The following is a 24960-nucleotide window of genomic DNA, read 5'->3' on the forward strand; positions in this document are numbered from 1 at the left end:
CAAAAACACAACGTAAATTTCATAGATGCTCCTGTTTAAAAGACCTCTAGACAGGGAAATGTTAAGATTAGCTACAGAACCCTTGTGCTTTGTGTTAAACAAACCATGTGCTGTCCTCCTCCCCAGGGCTCAGTTCCATAAAACAGTTACATTATTTACAAACAGAATAGTTTTGCCTTTTGCTGAGCTGACAGGCTTTTCACTTACCTATTTTAAAGACTAATCAAGTGCCACATCTCATCAAGATAGCTGATTTTATTTGCTTTAAACATAGTAAAAAAAAAATCAAGATAAAGTGCTGGAAAAGACCAAAAAGTTAGCACAAAAAAATTAAAATGTTATTGTTATTAATCTGTTTTGATTTACATGAAAACTGTAACTGGGTTTTATCTCCCTCAAGTTCATATTGGACTTGATTACAGGAAACAGCGGAGTATTTCTTTTCACTAGATCATGGCCACCAGGCTACTAATGCTTGAGACTTTTTTGTTTCCCATCTTCAAACGACGTAAGCAGCTGCCATATTACTGCATACTCACACAGCTATAATCTTTGGGTGTCTGTGGGTTTTATGGGAGAGGGTTTCTTATCATTTTAGAACAGCCTTTCTCAACCAGGATTCCTCATTTGAACTACAGGACACTAACTTATTTTTGTGACTATTTTCTCAATTACCACAAGAATAGTACGAAACTACAGAACCATTCTAGACTCACAGGAATGTTAATTCAATACATGTAATGAATACCAAGAGCATTAGGGCTTAATTCTCCCACTGAACGCATGCTGGTTTAGAAACTGCAGAAGAGGTTGAAATTTCTTGAATTATATATAGTATTATATATAATATAGTATAATACATAAGAAAGCTTACACTTTTTGTTCTCTGTGTTGTACTTTCTGAACAGAGAAAAGAGAGAACTTGGTGTCTCTTTAAAAATGTCATCCATGGGGCTTCCCTGGTGGCGCAGTGGTTGAGAGTCCGCCTGCTGATGCAGAGGACACGGGTTCGTGCCCCGGTCTGGAAGGATCTCACATGCTGCGGAGCAACTGGGCCCGTGAGCCATGGCCACTGAGCCTGCGCATCCGGAGCCTGTGCTCCGCAACGGGAGAGGCCACAACAGTGAGAGGCCCGCGTACCCCCCCCAAAACAAAAATGTCAGCCATAATATGGCTCAAGCTGAAATCAACTAAAATCCTAAATCCAGCAGCAGCAAGGAGTCTCACTAGTGCAAACAGGCAGTAGTAGGGCTGTTCTAGAGCTTGCCCTAGTTCACTTAAAGGAGGCCTGCCCCATCCAAACCAAGATCGGGTCTCATGAGAAGGCACTACCCACTAACCCTGGCTTAACAGCAACAGATTTTCAGGTGAAAGCCAACTCGGAGCAGAAAGTATAAAAATATGATTCTTCGGGGAATTTTCCTCTAAAACACCAGGCTTGCACAGCACATTTTCAAGCTTGTCACTGGGTGACTGACCTGCTAACCTAACTGACAGGTACAAAGCACTATCTGGAAAAAGTCTAATCTGTTTTCGATGTAAACTCAAAACATAACTCTTTTTCTACTTTGCAAAGGGTTTTCTGTCAGATAATTTCCAACTTGAAGGAGAACTCTAATACTATAACATCTCACCTATGAGAAAGTCTTGTTAAATGTGAAGGATCTCACTTAAACGTGCAGAAAACAGAAGCAAGAGACCCACAGCCCAAACACCTCTCTGCACTCTACCACTGCCCTACCACAGAGGTGGGGGAAGGAGGAAGGATAAACTGTCAATATTCTAAGATGTCAAGCAGCATAACCTTACAACTTCCTATCACCCACTTAGAAAAAAACTGAATAGATATCCCCAACAGAGGAAACATTATGGGTGTTTCCTTTTTATAACTAGGCTTAAGTGTGCTTTAACATTAGTAAAATGAAATCTGATTAAGACTCTGAAGGGCAGTTGGAAGCGTGTCAAACTTCTAACACAGGACTAAAAGAAAAGCTGTGACTTACAGGACTGATTACAGTTGACCCTCGAACAACGCAGGGGTTGGTACACTGACCCACCTAAAAGTCACCTCTGTGTATGTGGTTCCTCTGTATCCATGGTTCCGCATCCAGATTCAACCAACCACAGATCATGCAGCACTGAAGTATTTACTATTGAAAAAAATCCACGTGTAAGTGGATCCATGAAGTTCATGTTGATCAAGGGTCAACTGTACTCTCAGCATCTAAAAGGGTGCCTGGCATATAGGAGGTGCTCAATAAATATTTGCCAAATGAACTGATCGTTAAAGCTTTTCATTACATTCAAGGTAGAATTTCATCCAGCACATTAAATACCGAGAGCCAGTAAATCGGTGAACAAACCAAGTGAAAATGCCTGGCCCTCATGGAGTTTACAGTTTGGGGGCTTTGACTATAGCACCATAAGGTATCACTTTAAGGGCAAAAGGGACATTATATCCTATGGAGCTAAACTTATGAGTAGTACCATGCTTTTATATGTTTTATTATTATTAGAGCCTAAATCTATTCTCCACCCAGAAGAGAAGAGCAACCAACTAAAAAGGCCAGTTTGTCTCTCCTGTAGACTCCTAAGGAATGCCTTAACCAAACTTTGGAGTCACCTTGTGGCTTATACTAATAAAAATGAAAAGGAAGAATTAAATAGGCCCGAGCAGAGTTCCTAACACTGTCTAGAATGGGTGGGAGGCCAAAGCCTTAGTCAGCAGATGACCTACCTCAGGAGTCCAGGGTAATCCCACAAAGGCTAATAAACATCTTATCTAATAAGTCCAGTCTTTCATTTTTCTATTTAGTTTTTAATTGAATACAGGTTTAAAAAATAATACTACAAGACATAATAAAAACAGCAGTCCCTTGTACCAACCCTCTCCAACTCTCTAGTCCTACTCCTTTCAGGAAACCACTTTCACCTCTCTTAGAGATTCCTTCTTCTGTCTTATTTTAAAATATATATTCATTGTGGGGACTTCCCTGGCAGTCCCATGGTTGAGACTTCACCTTCCAATGTAGGGGGTGCGGGTTGGATCCCTGGTTAGGGAGCTAAGACCCCACATGCCTTGCGGCCAAAAAACCAAAACATAAAACTGAAGCAATATTGTAACAAATTCAGTAAAGACTTTAAAAATGGTCCATGTCAAAAAAAAACTTAAAAAACATATATATTCATTGTGATTTCTTGATTTTTCACTTTAATCATTACCTGCTGAATTTCTACTACAGATAACTGAAATCCAGTTCTACTACTACCTTCCCTCTTCCCACTCCCTACTCCCACTGCAGTCATATCACAATTTTTAGTTAAATCCATTTTAAGGTTTATTATTATTAGAATCATGTAAGTAACATTAATTGGTGAAACGATCAATACTACAGTTATACTTATTTTTTGGACATTTTGTTATTCCTGAAACTAAAAATGCCTTGCTTTGTCATTTGCTTGGTTTTCTATACTACTATCATTCATTCTTCCCCATACTCTCTAAAGAAGCTATAAAACATCTCTAAATAATGGCTCAAAACACATCATATAATCTATCAGTCCCTTTTTTTCTTGGCTACATCTTTCCTAGAGTCCTCCATCCTCCTGTTCAACCTAAACTGTTTGTTCTCTAAACCTGTTGTAAACAGTCATCTGGGTTTTTCCTTCCTCAAATAGGAGATTTTCTTCATCTCTCTTTTGTTTTGGATTCCCTGTTTTCTGGATCCATGTCTTCATCTTTATTGGTTTCTTTTCTTGTTTTGATGGAGAACATCCTTCAGTAGCTTCCTCAAAAGGGTGCATGGGAGGTAGGTTTGTAATCTTGCATGTCCATAATGTCTCTATTCTACCCTCAGACTTGATCATCAAGAGTTGGGATGGGTATAGAATTCTACATGGGAAATTACAACTTTTCAAAAGCATCATTACACTGAATTCTAGCTTCCTGTACTGCTGCTGAGAAGTGTGATGACATCCAATTCCCAATCCTTGTTCACAACTGTTTGTTGTTGTTGTTTTTTCCCCTTTGAGAAAGCATTTAGGATCTTTTATTCACACTGTCTTTCAGAAGTTTCACAGTGATGTGCCTTGGTATGGGGGGTATGGGTCTTTTTTAACTCATAGTTTTAGGCACTCAGTAAACTCTTATTAATCTGGAATATATGCTCTCCAGTTCTGAGAAATTTCCTTGTATTCATTATTGGATGATTTTCTCTTCTCCATTTTCTGTTCTCTTGTCTTAGAATTTCTATTAGTCAGACATTAGACCTTTTGGATTGATCCTTGAAAATTTCTCTCTTCCACCATCCATCCCTTTGTCTCTTCATCTATTTATTGAAAGACTGCTCCAATTTCATCTTCTAAACCTTTCATTTTTTATTATCAAGAATTCTTTTTGGTAAACCTGAAACTAACACAACACTGTAGATCGACTATACTTCAAAAAAAATTCATTTCCTTCTCTAATTGTTCCTTTATTCCTAGCATCCTGTTCTTGTTTCAGAGATGCAATACCTTCTCTTATTGATCAGAGGATCTAAAGTTATAGTTATTTTGAATTGTCCCTTCCAGTTCTCTGGATCTGTTTTGACTTTCATGTTAGTGGCTTCCCTTAAATGGCTGGGATTCTTGGCTGTTATGTTCATATTTAAGAATAAAAGGCCAAGGATGCAGAGCAACTAGAATTCTCATGCACTGCTGATGGGAATGTAAAATGGTACAACCACTTTGCAAACATTTTGGCAGTTTCTTTAAAATGTTAAAAATATACATACCATACCACTGGAGCCACACCTAAGTATTTACCTAAGAGACATGAAAGCTATCTCTACACAAAGACCTGTATATGAATGCTCATAGTAACTTTATTTCTAATAGCTAAAAAGTGGGGGAAAAAAAACCCAAAGAATATATACTGTATAAATACATTTATTAAAATTCTAAAATGTATAACCTGGGACTTCCCTGGAGGTCCAATGGTTAAGACTCTGCACTTCATCTGCAGGGGGCATGGATTCGATCCCTGGTCGGGGAACTAAGATTCCATATGCCGCACAGTGCGGCCAAAAAATAAAAATAAAATAAAATGATGCATGTTAAAAAAAACTGAAATAAAATAAAATGTATAAACTTAATTTATAGTGGTAAAAAGCAGACCAATGTTTGCCTGGGGACAGGGCTGGGAAAGTAGGGGAGGAAGAGAGAGATTGCTAAGGGACACAGGAAACCTTTAGAGGTAATGGACATGTTCATTATCTTGATTATAGTGATGGTTTCACCCCATCAAAAATTATACTCTTTAAAAAATGTGCACAGTTTATTTTATATTAATTATGCTTCAAAAATTATAAGAGAGAGGGAGAGGGAGCAGGAGGGAGGGAGAAAAAATAATCCAAAATAAAAGTGGCTTTTAAAAAAATGAGGTGCTTAAAAATGAACTGAAAACTGTGGGGCTGGCATGTATGTATGTAAGAGGGCCTTTTCATTATTCAGTATGTATACTGTTTCCAGTGTGGCACTCACTCCTCTCTATACTGTTATACTGCGCCTACTATCTCTAAGTCAAGTGCCTCTCTGGTTAAATTTCTCTCAAGTTGGCAAACTTTTTCTATAAATGGCCTGGTCTTTGTTGCAGCTACTCAATTTTGCCATCGTAGCCTAAAAGCAGCCAGAGACAATATGCAAACGAAAGATTTGTGGTTGTATTCTGACAACATTCACGTAATCAGGCAGCAGGCCAGATCTGGCCCAGGTCCCGGCCAGATCTGAGCCCATAGCTTGCTGATCCCTGCTCTACAGAACCATACTGGTCTTTCCATCTTTGAAGAACTGATCAATTTCTCTTCAGAAGTCATGGCTATAAAACGCTTTATACCTAAAGGAGACAATTAACCAAGTAAAAAGAGGAAAGCAAGTCACGGAGAGGGGATACTGGAAATTTTATAAGTTGTAGATAACCTTATCAGCTATTAACAGCATATGAGGCTCAGGGGCAGTACCTCTGACAATTTGCAAACACTGTCGCATCTGATGCACTCACATCTGGGATAAACAGAAATCAGAGTAAAAAGTATGTGTCTTCAGAAGTTTATATGACAGATGTTTACAAATGACTTCTGTTACTTTTGTCTACCTTGACTTCAGTTGGGGGTTTTGGGTGTAATAGTCTCGAAATTTCACTCCAGATCAAAAAAATCAAATAAACATCCAATGGAAGAGGTGAACTTCTGAATAATATGTTAAAAAAAAAAAAAAGACTGCTACCTCATTCTTAATTAAAAGAAAGTGATGGATTAACTCAAAATCTTCATAAATCTGTCTTAAATTCACGACCAACTTCTATAATCTGTAATAAATGAGGCACACTCAGAAAAACGAATTTCAATTTCTGTCGATTAATACACTCCCCAATTTTACTCAATTCTTTTCCTTCAGGAAATACAACATTTCAGGGTGAGTTTATCTGTGCCTCTTGACTCCATAGGAAAGGCGGTGTTTATTTCTTCTCCAATCACTGTATTAGATGACAGAAGCCCTAGATAAAACGAGATCAGCAATAATCATTCACTGCTCATAGGAGAGGTAACTTCAGAACTGATCTCTACCTTTAGTGTTCTTCTTGGTCAAAATGATATAATTTATTTTGGCAAAAGCAAGAGAGGTTTTTTTAAAAGGTGATGGAAGTGGGAGTGGGAGAAAAGGTGACAAATTAAACATAACAGTTGATTTCTAGGGCCTCATTTTTCAGAGCAAAGGAATATTTGGTGCTTAACTGACAGAAACTAATAATCACTCTGTCATTTTCAGACAGAGCTAGTATGAGAGAATTTACCCAATCCCTGCTGATTCACACAAACATTTGTTTCCTGAACTTAGAGTACATCAACTCTGGGGAACTTGTCTTCTGTAAAGATAATTTTGCAGGGCAGCCTCTCATCTAACCAGCTACCGTATGAAGACAATGGTAGCTCAAGAGCAAGCTTCTTTTTACTGTCTGGTTCTCTGTTTAAAAAAAAGGAAATGAAGGAATCTGTGATTTGGCCTGTCATTTACAGTGTTCAACCTTTTAAAAACCTGAAATCCATGAATACCATTGGGTTTGATAAACTCCAGCTTTCCTGAATAATGCAGGTGTGTGAAGGTATTGTTAACCAAGGGATATCAGGCTGCTATGCTTCAAAGGCATGGAGTATTAATATTAATAACCTGACAGTGATTGTTTACAATTTTTTAATATCAAAAAACTTTAAAATAATTTATAGTTCACATTTGAAATAAATTACATTATTTTCTGTATTAGATTTAACCTTACAATAATATACTACTTTAGCGAACAGCAAAATTACTTTTGCATTCCTTGCCCTAAAACAGGTTGCTGCTAGGTAGGGTGGCAAAGGGAAACCTTTCTAAAACAATCCACAAAACCAGTAACAAGCACTAAGGCCTCACACATCTTTCAAATATACATTATATTTAACTTACATTAGTAGAGAAAACTGTTACAGATGGAGAGAGACTTTGCTGATTGCCTTTTCAAATCCATTATTTTCCATCTCTTCTGTTTCCTTGCTAACAAAAACTAATTTCGTTTGTGTATCTAGTGTCCAAATGTTTGAGAGGCGAATCCTCAGCTCCAGGATATAAATCAGTCTTGGACCCCACTATTCCTGCCAGTCACTACTTTAGACATTGGCATGTGACAAAACTGTAGTCAATGAGATGCAAAGTCTGTTGAATGACTTCTAATTAAGTTTTTCCTTGCTCTTAAGAAGAGACATAGAAGAAGAACCGGGAGGATGTAAAGCCTGGAGCTGCAGCAGCAATCCTGTGACAACAAGCAATGTTTGCTGACTCACTAAGGGTGAGAAAGCAGAAAGATGACCAGAACATGTGTTCTGATGGTGTTGCTGAGATGCTGAACTGGAAAACTCTAGCAACTTCTTATTAGGTGAATCAGTAAGTCCACTTATTATTTTAGCCACTTTTAGTTGGATGCTCAGTTACATGCAGCTAAAAGTACAGGAACTGATGCAATTATAATGCCCATATTACAGATGAGGAAATCAGTTCAGAGAAATTCAATAGGCAAGACCAGTAAATACACACAGACTAGAACACACAGACTAGAATGTACTGCTTTTCTTTGACAAGTGTTGTTTAAGTATCACTGTGTGTGAAGCACTAGGTATACACTGGATTTTAAGGATGAAAGGAACACAGTACTGAGGGACTCACAATCCGGAAGGGAGATAAGCATACAAACAAATAATTAGTGAAATGTGATAAAAGCAACAGAGCAACGAACTATCAATTCACAAGAGAACACATTTAACAATGCCAAGAGACTTCAGGGTGGGTATATCCAGGAGATGACAAACTTTTATTCTTCAGTGATTTAAAATTTCAGAAGACAACTTCCTGTGACTCTATAATTATTTTTTAAAGTTTTTAAAAAACAGTTCCAAAGAAACACATATAACCTCACAAACATTATGTTGAACAAAATAAGCCAGACAGAAAATAGTACACCCTATTTGATTTCATATAGGCAAAATTAACCTAGCTTGTTAGAAGTCACAATAGTGGTTTCTCTGGTGGAGGGCGGTAGTGAGTTGAAGAAAGCACATGACCGTTTCTGTGGTGATGGTAATGTTCTGATACTGATAACGGGTGCCAGTTACCTGGGTGTTTCAGTTTGTAAAAATATATTTGAGCCGGATGTACATATATATAAATATATACATATATGTGTAATTTTTGTATTTATACTATATTTCAATATTTTAAAAACAAATTTAAAAAGAATATACAAGGTTAAAAGTGCCAGCGTCCTCAGTCACCTCTTTTGAATCCCACTTCTTAGAGGCAATCACTGTTAACAGCTCCACGTAAATAATTCTAGAGTTTTCCCACGTATTTCCAAGTATAAATGACCATGAATGCATATATACAAACATGGTTTTTAAATATTTTGTATTTTAAATAATGAATCATATTGTACATCTGTTTTATAATTTGCTTTTTTCACCTTCCATTCATCTTTCTATTCAGTTAAGTACCTCATAATATGCATATACAGCTCTTATGTATTACTTGCTAATTGCACCCTGATTTATTTGTAGTTGTTTTCAATTTTTGTGTGGCTATTTCTGAACCATAAGGCCCTAAAAATTAGCTTACTGGGTCAAAGGGTAGAAGGTAACTCCAGGTTTGCTCTAAGCAAAGAATATGGGAAAGAACATCCCAGGTCAAAGAAACAATGGAGCATAACCAAGAAAATTAAGTATGTGGAAGTCTGGAGGAAAAGGTATGTATGAGTTCGGTGAAGAGGCAGGCATGGACAAGACAATGAGGGGTTTTCTGAGCCATCATAAGGAGTTTGGACTTTTCCCTACAGTACAAGGGAAGGTGAGTTACTGACCGAAGGATCTCAAGCAGGAAAGCAACATACAAGGGTTTTACTTTAGATCATCCTGAAAATAGCGGAAAAGTTGAATCATAAGAGATACTAACTGGATGCAAGGCAATGCCATGGAAAGGGAGTAGGAGGGTATGGGCAATGCTGAGGAGCCTGAATAAAGAGGACTTCGTAATTATGGACGAGAGACCAAGGGAGAGTGAGAAGAAGTCCACGATCATTTCCAGGTTTCTGCCTGGCCACTGGATGAATGGGGTATCACTAACCACAAAGGGAAAGAAGGAGAAGTAGAATTTGAAGAGGGATGGATATAGGATTCTGTTTGGAGAATATAGAGCTTTGGGACATCTAGCAGGCAGAAGCTGAAAATACACATCTGTCTGGACCTCAGGTAAGAGAGGAGAAGAGGAATAAAGAGGTCAGTGGCATTCAGTGGTGGTTTAAGGCTCAGTTTAAGGTGGTTTAAGGCAGGATATCACCTACAGGGGAAAAACAGAGCAAGATGAAAAGGAAGACAAGGATAAAATACATACAGAATATTAGTTTTTAAAGGGTAGGCTGAGGAACAACTGCCTGAGAAGGAAACTGAGCAGGTGCATTCAAAGAGGTAAAAGGAGAACCAGGAAAGGAAGGTTCTTGGTTCTCTGAAGAAGAAAGTGGTCATTAATATGAAATGCTACAGTTAGTTCAAGTAAGATGAAGTGTGAAAAACTTCCTTTAGATTTGGTAATTATGTTACTGGAAGTTTCTGTGAGCTCAACAGAGTAGAATGAAGATGGAAACTGATTGCAGTGGGGCTCATACAGGACTAAAAAAAAAAAATGTAGTACCAAATACAGCCTGAGTTGAATAATATTTAATAATTTAATAAGTTTAATAATGAAGGGATGGAGGGTAGAGAGAGATAGGACAATGGCAGAAATAAATTAAGAAACGAAGGAATTTTGTTGTTGTTTACAAGAATACCAGGGATGTAAGCATGTTTTATAAGGTCAGGAAAAGAAACCTAAAGAGGTACTACAGAAAGAGGTAAGTGATGTAGCAACGATGCAGAGGACACTGTTTCTAGATATATTACGTTTCCAGATTGCTGGACCCAGGCTCATTTACTAGTTTATGCTACTTCACTTCACAAAAGTTTTCCTTTCCTGGAACTATGATTAAGCTGCTCTGAATTGGAACAGAGGTAATAACGTTATTGAATGTTCTTAAAGCATTAAGTAAGAAACAATATTGAGAATATTTTTTCCCAAAAAAAGGGGGAATTTAACTATTTGAATGAAAATCTCCTTTTAATGGTAAAATTTCTTAGTATGGACTTTCAACATACTGGGCCACCTTACTAGATTACTAGCTTCTTGAAAGCATAATGAATTAATACATTCAAAAATGCTTGCCTACATATGCACCATCTAGGCTTTGGGGGTACAAACATGATCAAGACACACTCCCTGTCCTCGAGGGAGCTTACAAACATATAATTACAATACAACACAATAAGTACAAATAAGAGAGGTAGACATAAACACCATGAGTACACAGAAGACGGATCTCTAACTCTGCCTGGAGTGTGGACAAAAGTCAAGGGAAGCTTTAGAGGATCTTTGCTTAAACTGGGTCTTTAAAGGATAAGCAGGAATTTACCAGGCTAAGAGGAAAGAGAATTTCAGCTGTAGAGAACAGCACGTACAAGCGCATGAAGTCTTTAGAGACTCCAGTGAATAAAGGTGACATCAGGGAACTTATGGGGTATGTACGGCAGGAAAGGATGCAAGAGAAGCGATCAAGAATGAGTTGCCAGGGCTTCCCTGGTGGCGCTGTGGTGCCTGCCAATGCAGGGGACACGGGTTCGTGCCCCAGTCCGAGAGGATCCCACATGCCGCGGAGCGGCTGGACCCGGGAGCCAATGGCCGCTGAGCCTGCGCGTCCGGAGCCTGTGCGTCCGGAGCCTGTGCTCCGCAATGGGAGAGACCACAACAGTGAGAGGACCGCATACCGCAAAAAAAAAAAAAAAAGAAGAAGAATGAGTTGCCAAAGGTGTCAGGGTTAATGAGCCTGCACATCTTTTAGGTGATGACCAGTCACAGGGAAGTAACACTGTAAGGTTTTCATTCTCAGCATCTCCCATGGGCCTAGGACCATGCCTTTTACCACAGAAAACTTTCAACAAACGGATGTGGAACAAACAGATGAGTCAGAATCTTAGAACGATAAAGAAATTTGAAAAGAACACAGATCCCAGGGAGAAGGGAATAAATTAGAATGAACTGATTACTAAAAGCACAAATTAATTTACTGACACAGTGGAAAGGTAGAGTCAGAATTATACTGGCTAAGGCCCTGTTAAGCATTTGTTGTGTACACCACCTACCACCCAAGAATTAGATTAACGTTTTCCAAAGAGTCAAAGTGAAGAGTCCCTAAACACAGGGCTACAAACTTGGGCTTTGACTAGATTTTCATAGCTTGAAGCAATTGCTCTCTGTTAAGTAAGAGATGAGTAAAGAGGAAATAAATACAGTAGATACCAGTAGCCCAGTGTCAAGACATGCAACACCTGATGATGAGGATTAAAACTTTCAAACCGAATTTTTTAAGTCATTGTACTTACCAGCACCAAAAATAAATGATTAGGATGACCTGAGAAGATTACTCTAACCTACTCAGCTAGCAGACTGCTGCACTTGGTACAAGTCACCCACTTAACTTGATTTCCTCCACCATATTCAGGTAAAATGTCCTACAGTAACATGGCACAATATTATTAAAATATGAGTTCCTTCATCAAGCTTTTCTATCTTAAAGAGATAATCAAATCTTTGACCAGCAGATTACAACTACCGGCCTTTATTCTGCACTCTGAGAATAAAGGTTAAAAAGACCCAGGAGATATTGCAGCAGTGGGAACCACAGTCACATCAAAGGCAGACAACCTTTCAATCTTCAGAACCTTTATGTTCCTGCCTTGTATTTCTGAGCCCTTCATTCGTCTCATCTTGGTTTATTATAAGACAACAGGATTTCACCAGGAGGAATTTGAAATAATACATTTCCTGTATTTGGTGCAAGGGAGAAGGAACATATGCACACAAGAGTCAGTAAACTCAACAAACATTTGGACCAATGGTTTCACATAAATGGTGTGCAGGAGGGGATGAACTAGATTAAATCCTAGGAACTCCTAAACTTTAGATAAAGATGAGGTCAGACTCCCATTATAATTCAAGGAACTCTAAGAAAATAACAATTCTAAATTCTAATGTGACATGTCGATCACACTAGTTTGGTTATGAATGAGAGAGGGTAACTTTCTATGGTTACTGGTATCAGGCTGGAGACAGTCATGTATCAGGTTACCAGTATGAAACTACAAGAACTAATTTACTTACATGACTCCAAGGCAATGGAGCTTAAAGGCAATGTAATTATTGTGCCTAATGTCCTATTTCAAAAAATATGTGATAAAGGTCCACAGAGTAATTTAAGAATATAATTTACTAAATAAAACCGAACAAATAGTACAGTGATCTGGATTCTAGTTGTGAATCTGATACAATTAATTATCTAATCGTGGCTAAGTCACAAATAGTCCATGTCCCAGTTTATGTATTACAATGATGTACTCATGACTGAGTTAAATGTGAAATGTTCTAAGCTCCTTAAAAAAGTAGTACTTTACTTATAAGACGAAGGTATTACATATGAGATGAAGTTAACCACCATGACCAAAGCTAACAATTTCAATTTAAATAGAACTTACCTCCAAAAATATTCAGTGCACTCGATACATGTTCATTAACTCTTAAAAGGCATTATTCAAACATTTCATAACTAAGGCAACAGACGTATTAAATTACTTAATAACTCAAAATCTTATCAACAAGTCTGTGACAGAGTAAGAAACAGAATCAAACTCTCAATGTCCCCCTGCCCCCCCCCGCCCCCCCCCAGTCCACTGTTCAAGTCACTACTTAGCTTAAATTATGTTGTTCTATGTATCGGAAACATAATTAGTTATGGCAGAAACAGAAACTTCTCTCCCAAAGGCTTCAGAATCTACTTTACCAAAATATGTTCAAATTTTAAATGAGAATGGTTCCATGAACGGCAACTATTTATTAAACCCAGAAAAGTATTTCATCTTGTATTACGTTGAGCAATCTGTAAGGAATAGAGACTATGATTTTTAAACACAGAGTCAGAAAAGCAAACCAGGAGCAAAGACCAAAGACTATGACGGGGTCTACCTCTCTCAAAAGGATTAAGAAAAATAGAGGAAAGAGTGAAAGAAAAACAAAACCCAAAATCAAAAGGTAATTCTATGGAATATTTGTACCATGGACAAATGGCATGAAAAATATACCTTCAGGTAAGCATCAGATACATATTAATCCATTTTCCAAATCAGCAAAGTGCTTCCCCGTTAGTGGCCCCCGCTAAGGTATCTCTTGGGGAAGACTTGTTTACTCTCATATATGCTGTTAATCTGATACAGCCTTTTCTGGAGACTATTTAGAAATAAGTAATAAAAGTTTTTTTAATATTGTAAAAGTTTTTTTATACACTTTGACCAAGAATGGTAGATGGATTATTGCTTTCAACTCTTCATATTCTCTCTGTCGTAAAATTATACATTCACACCCTTTGTCATGTAATTTTGCAAGGGTTGGCCACATGGTTTGTTTTGGCTAATGAGACTTGATACCAGCAGAGGCTTAAAACATGTTCTGGTAGTTTGGCTTATTTCTTACACTCTGGTGATAAACCATGATATATGACTATGCCCCAGGCAGTTGCTGCCCCTTCATGATAGGCCTCAGGACAAACACATTTAGAGGAGATCTAACCCAACCTACAGCCTGAGGCAGGCCAACCAACCCACAAACTGAAGTAGATTTGCCTGGCCAAGCCCAGCCTAGATGAGGAGGATCTAGACCCAGTGTGAAAATAAACCCTTAGTGTTGTAACTCAATAAAACACTGGTTTGTTATGCAGAACTGTTATGGCAATAGCTGACCAATACACCCAATAATCTCACACCTGAGAATGTATCCTGGGGCAATTAGAGAGAACAGATTCACATATTTAGGGTGAATTTATCATAGCAACATTTATAAACAACAAAAAACTGAAAACATTCTATCATCAAACAATAGTGTGAATAGTTAAATAAGTTATGATCTAGCCAGACTATTAAATATTTAAAGCTCTTAAAAATTATGTTCTTGGGACTTCCCTGGTGGTCCAGGGGGTTAAGACTCCACGCTCCCAATGCAGGGGGGCCCGGGTGCGATCCCTGGTCGGGGAACTAGATCCCGCATGCATGCCACAACTAACAGTTTGCATGCCGCAACTAAGAGCCCGCATGCCGCAACTGAAAGATCCCACATGCCGCAACAAAGATCCCGCGTGCCACAACTAAGACCCAGTGCAGCAAAAATAAATTAATTACTTAAATTAAATAAAACTGAAGAAGAAAAAAGAATTACGTTCTTAAAGAACACACAAAAATGTATGATAATGTTCATAATATTTAAGTTTAAAAAGTATAAAAAGCAAGGTGCACTGTTTAAAAAATATCTACAAGTAGAGAAAAAGATCAGGTAGATAAAATAATTCTTTTAAGAAGTACAAATGATTTTCTGTGCTAAATATTATTTTATGCTGCACTTGGAATAAAGAAGTAAATAAGTATGTTCCCTGACTTCTTGAAACAGTCTAGTGAGGAAGACACATATTAAAAAATAATAATCATATATATGTAATCACAAATTGTGATAAACTATTGTGGTAGAAATTGCTAATTATCCCCAGTATTTATTTCCCCCTTCTTGCTCAGTACTTGCTCACTGAATTTTATTGGCCCATGGCCACCTGGAATGGACTATACTTCCCAGCATTCCCTGCTCCTACTTGGGGCCATGCGACCAAGTTCTGACCAATGGGATCTAATTGGAAGTGAGGCATGCAACTTCCAGTAAACATCCTTAAAAATAAAGGGCTTGCTTTCCCCCTTCTTACCAGATGGAGCAGCTATTTTGGACTATGATGTGGAAGCTTCATGCTGAGAATGGCAGAGCGATAGAATAGGAGGAGCCTGGGTTCCCTGGCACTGTGGAACCACTGTCACCAGCCTTATTACACCTACAGAGCTTTCACATGAGACAGATAAAATTCTACCTTGTTTAAGTCATTTTCATTTTGGGTTTTCAGTCATCCACAGCTGAACCTAATCCTAAATGGCACAGCTATGAAGGAAAGATGAAGGGTTCAATGAGAGATTATAATAGAAACTGTTGGTTTTGACAGGAGCAAGGGGTTTCAGGGATAGGTCCTCTGAGGAAGTAACTTTTAAGTTGCAACCTACCTAATGCCTGGCCAGGAGAGCACCAGGTGAAGGGAGGTGGGGTGGCAAACCCCTCAAGGCGGGGGAAATCAAAGATGAAACTACTATGGCCTAAGCCTGAATCTCAGTAGGAATAAGCAACAAACTGGGATGTTAAGATTGCTTCTACAATGAATGAATCAGAATGAAAGCAGAGCACTAAAGCAAGTAAGTGCATTGGCTCCAATATTAGAATATCCATTATGACAAGCAAAAGACCACATATACATGTCAAAAATGAGAGGGGAGAGGTGCAGAATGAGAACAAATGCTATTAAAGAAATTAACAGTTGCTGCTACACTTCAGTACTACTAGTGTTTAAAATAGTTGGATTCTCTGATTAGAGTGGTTCATAAACCATAAGGAGAATGTCATTAGATTTTTAAATGCTAATCCTCCCTGGAAAAGACAAGAATTTGGTGTTAAAATTTTTTTTTAATAATTGTTTCTTGTCTATTTCTGATTATAAAAAGGAAGCGTATTTATTGTGGAGAATGTAGCAAATATACATAAGACTATAAAGAAAAAATAAACTACCTGTAAATCATCACTTTGCAACAACATTTTATAATGACGCTGTTTTTATATGCTGATATGCCTACATACACATATACACACAACACACAAAAATGGAATTGTAATGCATATGAAGTTGCATGTGCTTTTTCATTTATTTTACCATAAGTGCATTCCTATGTCATTAAAACATTTTTGAAACCATGATTTTTAATGGCTATATAACATATAATTTATTTAGCTAATCAAGTCTGGGTTAAAACTGTCAACCACAAGGACTTCCCTGGTGGTCCAGTGGCTAAGACTCCATGCTCCCAATGCAGGGGGCCCGGGTTCGAGCCCGGGTCAGGGAACTAGATCCCACTAGCCGCAACTAAAGATCCTGCATGCTGCAACTAGGACCTGACGCAGCCAAATAAATAAATATATAAATATACTTTTAACGTTTAGGAAAAAACCCGTCAACCACAGATTAAAGCCCTGTGGGTCAAGAAGATGACTTCAAAAACTGCCATGGGGAGCTTCTGTTCAGAAATCTCAAATTATAGGTTGAAGCACTGGAACTATCTAACAAGAATTCACTCAAATTCACTGAGTTTTAGCCATGAAGGATGCTTAATAAAGACTATATTTTCCGAAATGGAGTGCACCATTTTGTAATTAGTCTTGAGGAAGAAACAGAATAAGTATCAAAGACTGAGGTAGCAATAACAAATAAGAACTAATAAGTGCCTACTGTTAGAATCGGTGACTATCTGCAGTGTTTTATTTTTTAATAAAGCATAATAAGGGAACATATGCTTTTATTATTTCTATAATTAAGTTTTAAAGTGGATTTGGAACAATGATTATAGAAAAATGCATATAGAAAAAGAACGGAAACAAATATGACAAAGGGTTAATAGCTGTTAGTTCTTGAATATGACATTCTTTGAACTTTTCTGTATTTAAATTTTTTCTCATAACCAAAAACTTAATATTAAATTATTAGTCATGCGAGTAAGGTAATTCAGATTTCAGTTATTAAAGTAGAAGGAAAATCAGTAAGTTTTGCCAGAGGCTAAGTAGATCTTTTGAGAAGGAAAAACAAAAAGCTGGGCATACAGCATTGGGAGTTTGTTCTAAAATAAAACTATTTTAAACAAAATTATCAGTGTTTCATGTTGGAAATAGGTCTGAGGAAGGACAAGCTTTTGAATTTTATAGCTGTGCTTCCTTCAAGTACTATCCTACCTAAAAATGATACATATTCTGTTCTATCAAAAAGGTTGTTTCAACAGTTAAGCAAATACTTTAAAAACTGCCAAGACTGCATTTTAGTTTCTGACACTAGCTTTCTTTACTTTGTATACCTAAGATTTTCCTGATGCTACACGCATTTTTTAAAAGTCTAGGTTCTAAAATCCAAACTTAGTTCAGATGACAGAGTTTGCCACTTGATGAAACATCTTACTAAACATAAATGGTTGCAATGTTCTATTAAGTGAGGTACCTAGCAGAAAAAACATTAAAGAATAAAAAGTTACAGAAATAAACCAAATCTTTACATCAGTTCTCATAAAAATTTCAAATAAATGTACATTTTTTACAATTGCCCCATTTTCCCCAAATGTAGCCTTAGGTTGTCTTAACTTTGTGATAACATCCCCTATCCCTTACTCCACTAATCAGTTCTCACCTTCTTTCCCTGCTAGAACACGTGAATTTTTCAGCAAAAGTGACTCATTCATTGGCATCTTGTCAAACTAACCCTGAAATTTTAAGGAGGCTCAGTGCTAACAGAATTTTAAAGCTAGAACATTTTCACTAACACACATCATTTTGACTTTAGAGAAATGAATCACTTTCAGAGCCAAATACGTCTAACAAACTCTGTTTATATTTTTCCTTACAAATTGTTCTCCACCATGTTACCTCCTCCCAATTTTAGTTTGGCAATTCCATAATCTAAAATACCTCTTATTTCTGAAGAAGGCAAGATGGGGGAATGCAGAAGCATTAGAATAGGAGAGGGAAGAAAAAAGCAATTGTTCACTAAGCTTGGAAAAAGATTCTATTCTGAAACATTAATGATTCGTATCTATTCCACATAGTTCTCAAAATTTATTTCTCCCCTTAGTTAAATGAAAACACAATACAATACATAATATAAACACAGTCAGGAATCTCCAGGAATAAATTACTCTCATTGCTATTATTTCACTAAATAAAAGTTTTAAAAAAAACACAAAAATCAATAACTGAGAACTATATAGCTAAAAATCTTCAATAAGATATCACTAGTATAAACTATCAATTGCAAATCACCTCATCATTTTGGTTCACACATTCATCTACTCCAAAACCACCCCTTTTAACCAGAGGGAGAGTGGTAGGGAAGGAACAAGAAAACAAATGCTTTGTCAGATTACCACGGACATTTACTTATAGCTCTATCAATTGTCACACTCCACCTGGTGGCAGGAGCTGCCTGAATTGGCGAAGTGGAGGTCATTATACAAGAAATTCCAAAGAACACTTTCCAGATGTCCCTGGGAAAAAAAGCAAGATGTTCTTTTTCTGTCCTATATAGAATATATCTAACAAGGCTCCACCAAAGTTTTTTCACATAATAGTAGGTCAATATCTAACAAAGATTAACATAAAGGAATGACAATGATCAGAATGGGAGATCTACACTTAGAGCAATCTACTTACAACCACTCCACGTTAAGTTCAGTGTCATCTCAAGCCTTTAAAACAGGTAACAAGGCACATCCAGCAACTCTAAGATTCTCTATCACATACTCCCACTAACTTTCTCTGCCCCTATCCTCTATGGGTAAACTATAGAGTTTAATTAACACAGTTAACAGCAGCCTGCCACCCTGCTTTTAGATATTCGCCAGTAACATATACCCATGGGGTACTCTAGAGACTGACTTCAACCAAAAATAAAAATAGATAAACAGATCTCAAACAAAATTAAAACTGAGTCTGGCTGCCCACACTTATTTTCACACATGAGGAAAAATAGCAGTTCTCCTAGAAGCCTCGAGCAGACATATCTTTAGAACACAATGTTAAAAATATGCCCCCCCTCCTTTTTCCCCTACCTGTTTCTCACTCAAAGCTGTGATTTTGGCTTGAAGTTCATGAAGCTGTTTCTTTAAATCAGCATTCTGATTGGAAAGAAAAAATATCTGTGAGGAAGATATTTCATTTGTTAACAGAAGAGTAGCGAGATGACTTTATGCAAACTGTATTACAAATGATGAAGCAATCTTAAGCATTTAGCCAATCATATTTGTCATGCATTAAACTGTAGTCATATTACCACCACCCAGTGCATAGATCCTAAATGTAGGTTGCTAACACTAAAACAGGGGTAAGCTCCTTTGCAACTGCAAGAAGTTTTATATTTCAGCGTTTTGTACTGTAATACTACTCCTTTCTACTAAAATAGTTATTCTTCATAAGAAGTAACAGTTGACAGAAAACCTAAAGCTCCACTAATCAGTTGTAAGTATGAACACACTGCATGCTTAACGGCATTATCAGTAAAAAAAAAAAAAAAAGGTTTTTCTCTGCTTGCCCTCTCCCTTATTTAGTAGAGTACATTTGTTATTTTAGCCTAGATTTGGAAAGCTGTCAGTGCTGCAACTGCCTTAAACACTACATCATTCAAATTAACATACTGACTACCAGGGCAACTTCTCAGTTCTAAAATGTTAGGAATCAGAAAAGAATACTCTTTTAAATGAGATACACTGAGCGTGCTTGTCTTTTACTCACATGAGAGAAAAATCCAAAATTAAAGTTTTCAAAAGCTTAATGTAACAGGATCACTAGCAGATTGAATACCACCCCAATGAGAGACTACTTTTCCTTCGTCCTTTCACATGCAATTCTTTCAATTCATCCTGCCAGGTCTTCTGACAGGGTCGGGGCATACATCCTCCCCTTCACGTTTACTCCATGTGGTCTTTTTTGTGACAGCATGTGAAATAAGACCTCTCTAATGAGATCACCCACAAGCCTGTCCAGCAACTTACTGCCCCCTCAGATTCTTCACATTAAGACTGCTCTGTTACATGACTGCCAGCTGTATCAGAAATGCTGAAGTTTTCTAACAATATTTCAGTTGCTGATAACATAGGTTACCATATTAAATACAAAAGCGTCTATTCATCTAAGGTCTACTGACTCTTGGTTCCCTAAACCTAATTTAAATTATAATATATATTAAAAAAATTAAAATGGAGGAGCTTCTCAAAGAAGTTGGACTGTCAAACAAGAGTTAAGTGGATATCACTGCCAGCTCTCAGAATCAATGGTTTGTGTTAAAGACACAATAGTTAAGCCACTGGGGGCTAACTTCGTAGAAATGAATATTATTTCCCACTTCTAAAAATCAATCTGCCTCAGTACCATTCTTTAATCCAAGAAGCTTTTTTACTTAACTTTACAATGAGGCATGTATGGTATGTTTAACAAGCTAAAAAAAAAAATGTGTGTGTACATATACAAATATACATATACACACACACACCCCCCACCATCAGTGGGTCTAGGCAGGTGTTCTGTGAACAGATTACGAGTAAACAAATGCAAGGGAGAAATCCTGAGCATGTCTGAATAAATACTCTCCACACTTATGACCCACTGTCTAATTGCTGCAAAAGACACTGCCTGAACAATAAATATACTAATTAAAGACAAGATAAATTTTTAGGAAGATTTCTCTTCAGGGATAGAAAATAAAATGCCTGAGCCAAAAACCCCTATGAGACTTTAAAGAAAAGGTAACACCTGATGAATTACTATATAAGGTTCTTTAAAACCCTCTCTAAGGGCTCTTTCAAAAATGAAATTTTTAAAAATGCTTTAAAAAAATTATTCTAAAATTCTATTCTGAACATAGTGAGATTAAGTACTTAAATGTTCTATACTATAAACTATGAGAAAATAAAAATGGTTCTGGGCCATATTCAATAATTCTGAGATTACAGAAAGCCTTGCAAACTCTGATTTTGAGTAAGTGGGCTTGTGGAAATGAAATTTAAGCTATATGAAGAGTATTAACTCTCAATTCTTTTTCCTAAAATATTCAAAGCAATTAGCATAAGTTACAAGCAAAATAACAGTAACAAAGATGAAATAATAGCTATATTATAATAGAATGACTGGAGCTTTCTTAATTCTTATAAATGAAGACCAATGTACTAAAAAAAATTGCTGTTACAGATGAGATAATTTCTAAAACCTAAGTATTGCCTGTATTTTAATATTTTATGGTCACTTTATTTTAAATTATTTTTATTTAAAAATTAAATGAATAAAAGTAGTATTTTACCTGTGGATCCTGCTTCATTTGAGCAACCAGTTTCTGATAATAAAAAGAGAAAAAGAGCCATCAGTCTTACATATAAACTCACTATGGCTAATCAAGCTCAGTCCCCAAAATCTAGAGTGTTAAGCCCACACAAAAAAATGAGCAATACCACAATCAGAACAGACCAAAAGCTTCTGTGATCCATATAAAAAGTTAATGAAACACTCCTCTTAATAATAAAAAAAAAAATCAAACTATCGCTTTATATTTGAAACGAAGAGCTTCCTGCCTTTAAACAAATCTGGAGATGGGCTGGGGGAGGGGAGCTTTCAAAAGACAATTTAAATAAGCTGAATGCTCCAAAAGCCAAACGTCCCTTTAAAGGTTGTCATTGTCTAGAGTCCCAAGTAAGTCCTGGAAAGAAGGTGCTCCCGTACAAAAACAGGCCTGTCTGTATACAGCAAACAGATTTGGCGAGTCTGTGGGTTTGGTTCACAGAAGGAGCCTAGTGTCAGATGTGACTCTGCCACTGTCCTCTCTGTGGGGGGAGGGGGGATGTACTCAGTGGAGCAGTGATGCTCAGTATTTGAGAGTAAGGAAGCGAAGGAACAGTAATGCAAAATTCTACCTACCTGGGTTCCTGTGGGAAGGAGAGTATTACCAGAATACTGAATGAGAAAGGCCTTTACTAGGGAACACATAAGTCCAAAAAATGAAAAACAAAGAAAAATGGACGTCAACTGACCTAACCCAACTTCCAAAAGCATCACGGCCCAAAGGTAACAATAACCAGGGACGGAAGAATTTGAAGCATAAAGGAATGTCAGAAGGCTGAGTCCTAAAAGTATCTAGGAATAAGCTGTTCTCCAAGTGAATTTTTCACATAGCTGAAAAATCTGTCCCTCTCTTTGGGTGACAAGACACTTTTAAAGTTTTTAGTCATAGGGACTTCCCTGGTAGTCCAGTGGTTAAGAATCCGCCTTCCAATGCAGGGGACATGGGTTCGATCCCTGGTTGGGGAACTAAGATCCCACAAGCTGCGGGGCAACTAAGCCTGCACACCGCACTATTGAACCCGCACACTCTGGAGCCCACACGCCACAACTAGAGAAGCCCGCATGCCGCGATGAAGAACCCACACGCCACAACGAAGACCCAGCACAGTCATAAATAAATAAATAATAGTTTTTAGTCGTAAAATAAAACCTTTCTAAAATATATTATATACTTATCTGTCTTATTAAATAGAAAAAAAGCAGCATTTAATGACACTTAGAGGCATGATTACCTCAATATACTATTCTACAAACAATACAAAAAGGTCCTTACAATAAAGGCCCCAAACTGCTGTGTTCTAAAGAGTTCTTGTGCCTGCATTTGAGTTTTTCAGTCTACTCCTTAATGCCAAGCAGTCAGCTAGCAAATCTTGCTACTATTACTATGCCTCCCTCTAAGAGCCCCTGAACCCCAATTCCAATTTGCTACTTCTGAGCTGCTTTGTGATACACTCAGTGAAGTAATTCTAAGATGAGTGAATAGCCTAAGAAATCCCCCTTGAGTAAAATGTATAATCTTGTGTGACTTCTAACATTTATTCTAGCTTGTCAAAAACCTTACTTCAGGTGCTAAGGTATACATTTTGGATGGCTGAGACTGCCAACCATGTGACCTCCAAATACACAAGGTATATGTTACTACAGTCTACTTCATATATGACAGTGGTAACTCTTCTATATCCTGGTCTTAATCTACAAAATAGTAATAACACACATTCCAAGAACTCACGGAAATAGAAACATAAGGTTTTATACATATACATTTTTACTAATGCAGCCTAAAGGGTAGCCACATTCTTCAATGAAAAAAGTCCTTCATTTTCCTTTCTGCTTTTGCCACCAGGGAGTGGAGTACTACACTAAAGTTGCCTTTTTAAAGCTGAAAAAGGTTTTCCTCCACGACACTGAAATTTAAAAACTGATAATCAAAGTAAGTCTCTGCCTCTGGAGGAAATAAGTAAGCCAACTTTTCTACTATAATCAAGCAAGCTGCATTTCAGACCATTAGAGGCAGGACAGAACAAGCTGGGCAACTTAACTAGACCATCCAAATCCCTAGTGACTTTAAGTGACGTTGTGTGTTATCAAAGTGAAGTTACTTTCTATTGTAAGAACGCAGCAATTTTTCATGAGAGTATAGTTTAAGCCAAGGGCTGGCAAACTACAGCCCACAGGCACCCTGCCTTTGTAAATAAAGTTTTACTGGGACACAGTCACACCCATCCATTTATACATTGTCTATGGCTGCCCTGTGTGTACAGCAGCAGAGCAGAGTTGTTGTGACAGAGACCATAAATGATGCCCATAGTATAAAATACTTCAACCTCTGGCCCTTTGCAAAAAGTCTGGCCCTCTGCTTTATACTATTCTCTGTTCCATGTAGAGTAAAAATACTCCAAAAGTTAAAAAAATCTGCATAAGAATAATCAAAAAGGCAATTTCCCAAAAAAGATGAGATGCCCATCACAGGCCATTATTATGTAAACATTCATTCAATAACAACCACGTGTACGTCACTACTTTTTAAATCATCTCGGTCCATAAAGAACAAAAGTATACTTCTACCACAGCAACACCAGGTAGTTTCAGGACATACCTTCTATACAGTAAGCTCATTTTCAGCCCTAGTTTCCCTAAGTGGAAATGATGAAGGGGTGGCTTCTGCCCCAATATTTAGTCAAATGTACAATCTGACTTTGGCCTCAGCCTAATAGCCAGTGCTTACTTTGATGTCATTTCTGGCATCCCTGAACTTGTCATGATCAGTGATCATGTAGGTTACCATGTATCCAATCAGAATAACAGCATCAGATTTACAAGCAAGGCATGTCACTTGGATTTACTGTTAAAACTTTTTTTTTTTTTTTTTTTTTTTGGCCACACCGCGCAGCATGCGGGATCTTAGTTCCCTGACTAGGGATCAAACCTGTGCCCCCTGCAGTGGAAACGTGAAGTCTTAGCCACTGGACCACCCAGGAAGTCCCTACTATTAATACTTAAACTTTTTTTAATAGGAAAGGATTCTAAATATAACTGAAGTGAAATATCTTACATACTTTATATGTTAAAAGACTATCAACCAACACTGATAAACATAAATAAATGTTTATTACCATACAAACAAAATGCTATATAATAATTAAGGATGAATATAAAAGCTATTAATTTTATGCTAAAAAAATAGTTAAATATACAGGAAAATAATGTGAATATTGAGAGTGATAACTTTAGGAAGAATATTAATCCCTTTTGAGTCAATAAATGTAATTT

General features: G+C 37.2%; 1 protein-coding gene across 4 annotated transcripts in view; it reads right to left on the reverse strand.

The window, feature by feature from the left end:
* The window catches only part of PHF21A (PHD finger protein 21A), a 194496-nt gene that overhangs the window by 130781 nt on the left and 38755 nt on the right, over positions 1-24960 (reverse strand). For all 4 annotated transcript variants that reach the window (XM_060018785.1, XM_060018784.1, XM_060018782.1 and 1 more), the window contains 2 exons: positions 21656-21688; positions 19416-19481 (listed from right to left, as the gene is read on the reverse strand). In XM_060018785.1, coding sequence (XP_059874768.1) covers positions 19416-19481; positions 21656-21688 — 99 coding nt within the window. The remainder of the gene's footprint in view (positions 1-19415; positions 19482-21655; positions 21689-24960) is intronic.

Source organism: Delphinus delphis, chromosome 8 (genome assembly GCF_949987515.2).
Source record: "Delphinus delphis chromosome 8, mDelDel1.2, whole genome shotgun sequence".
Classification (NCBI taxonomy): Eukaryota; Metazoa; Chordata; class Mammalia; order Artiodactyla; family Delphinidae; genus Delphinus; species Delphinus delphis.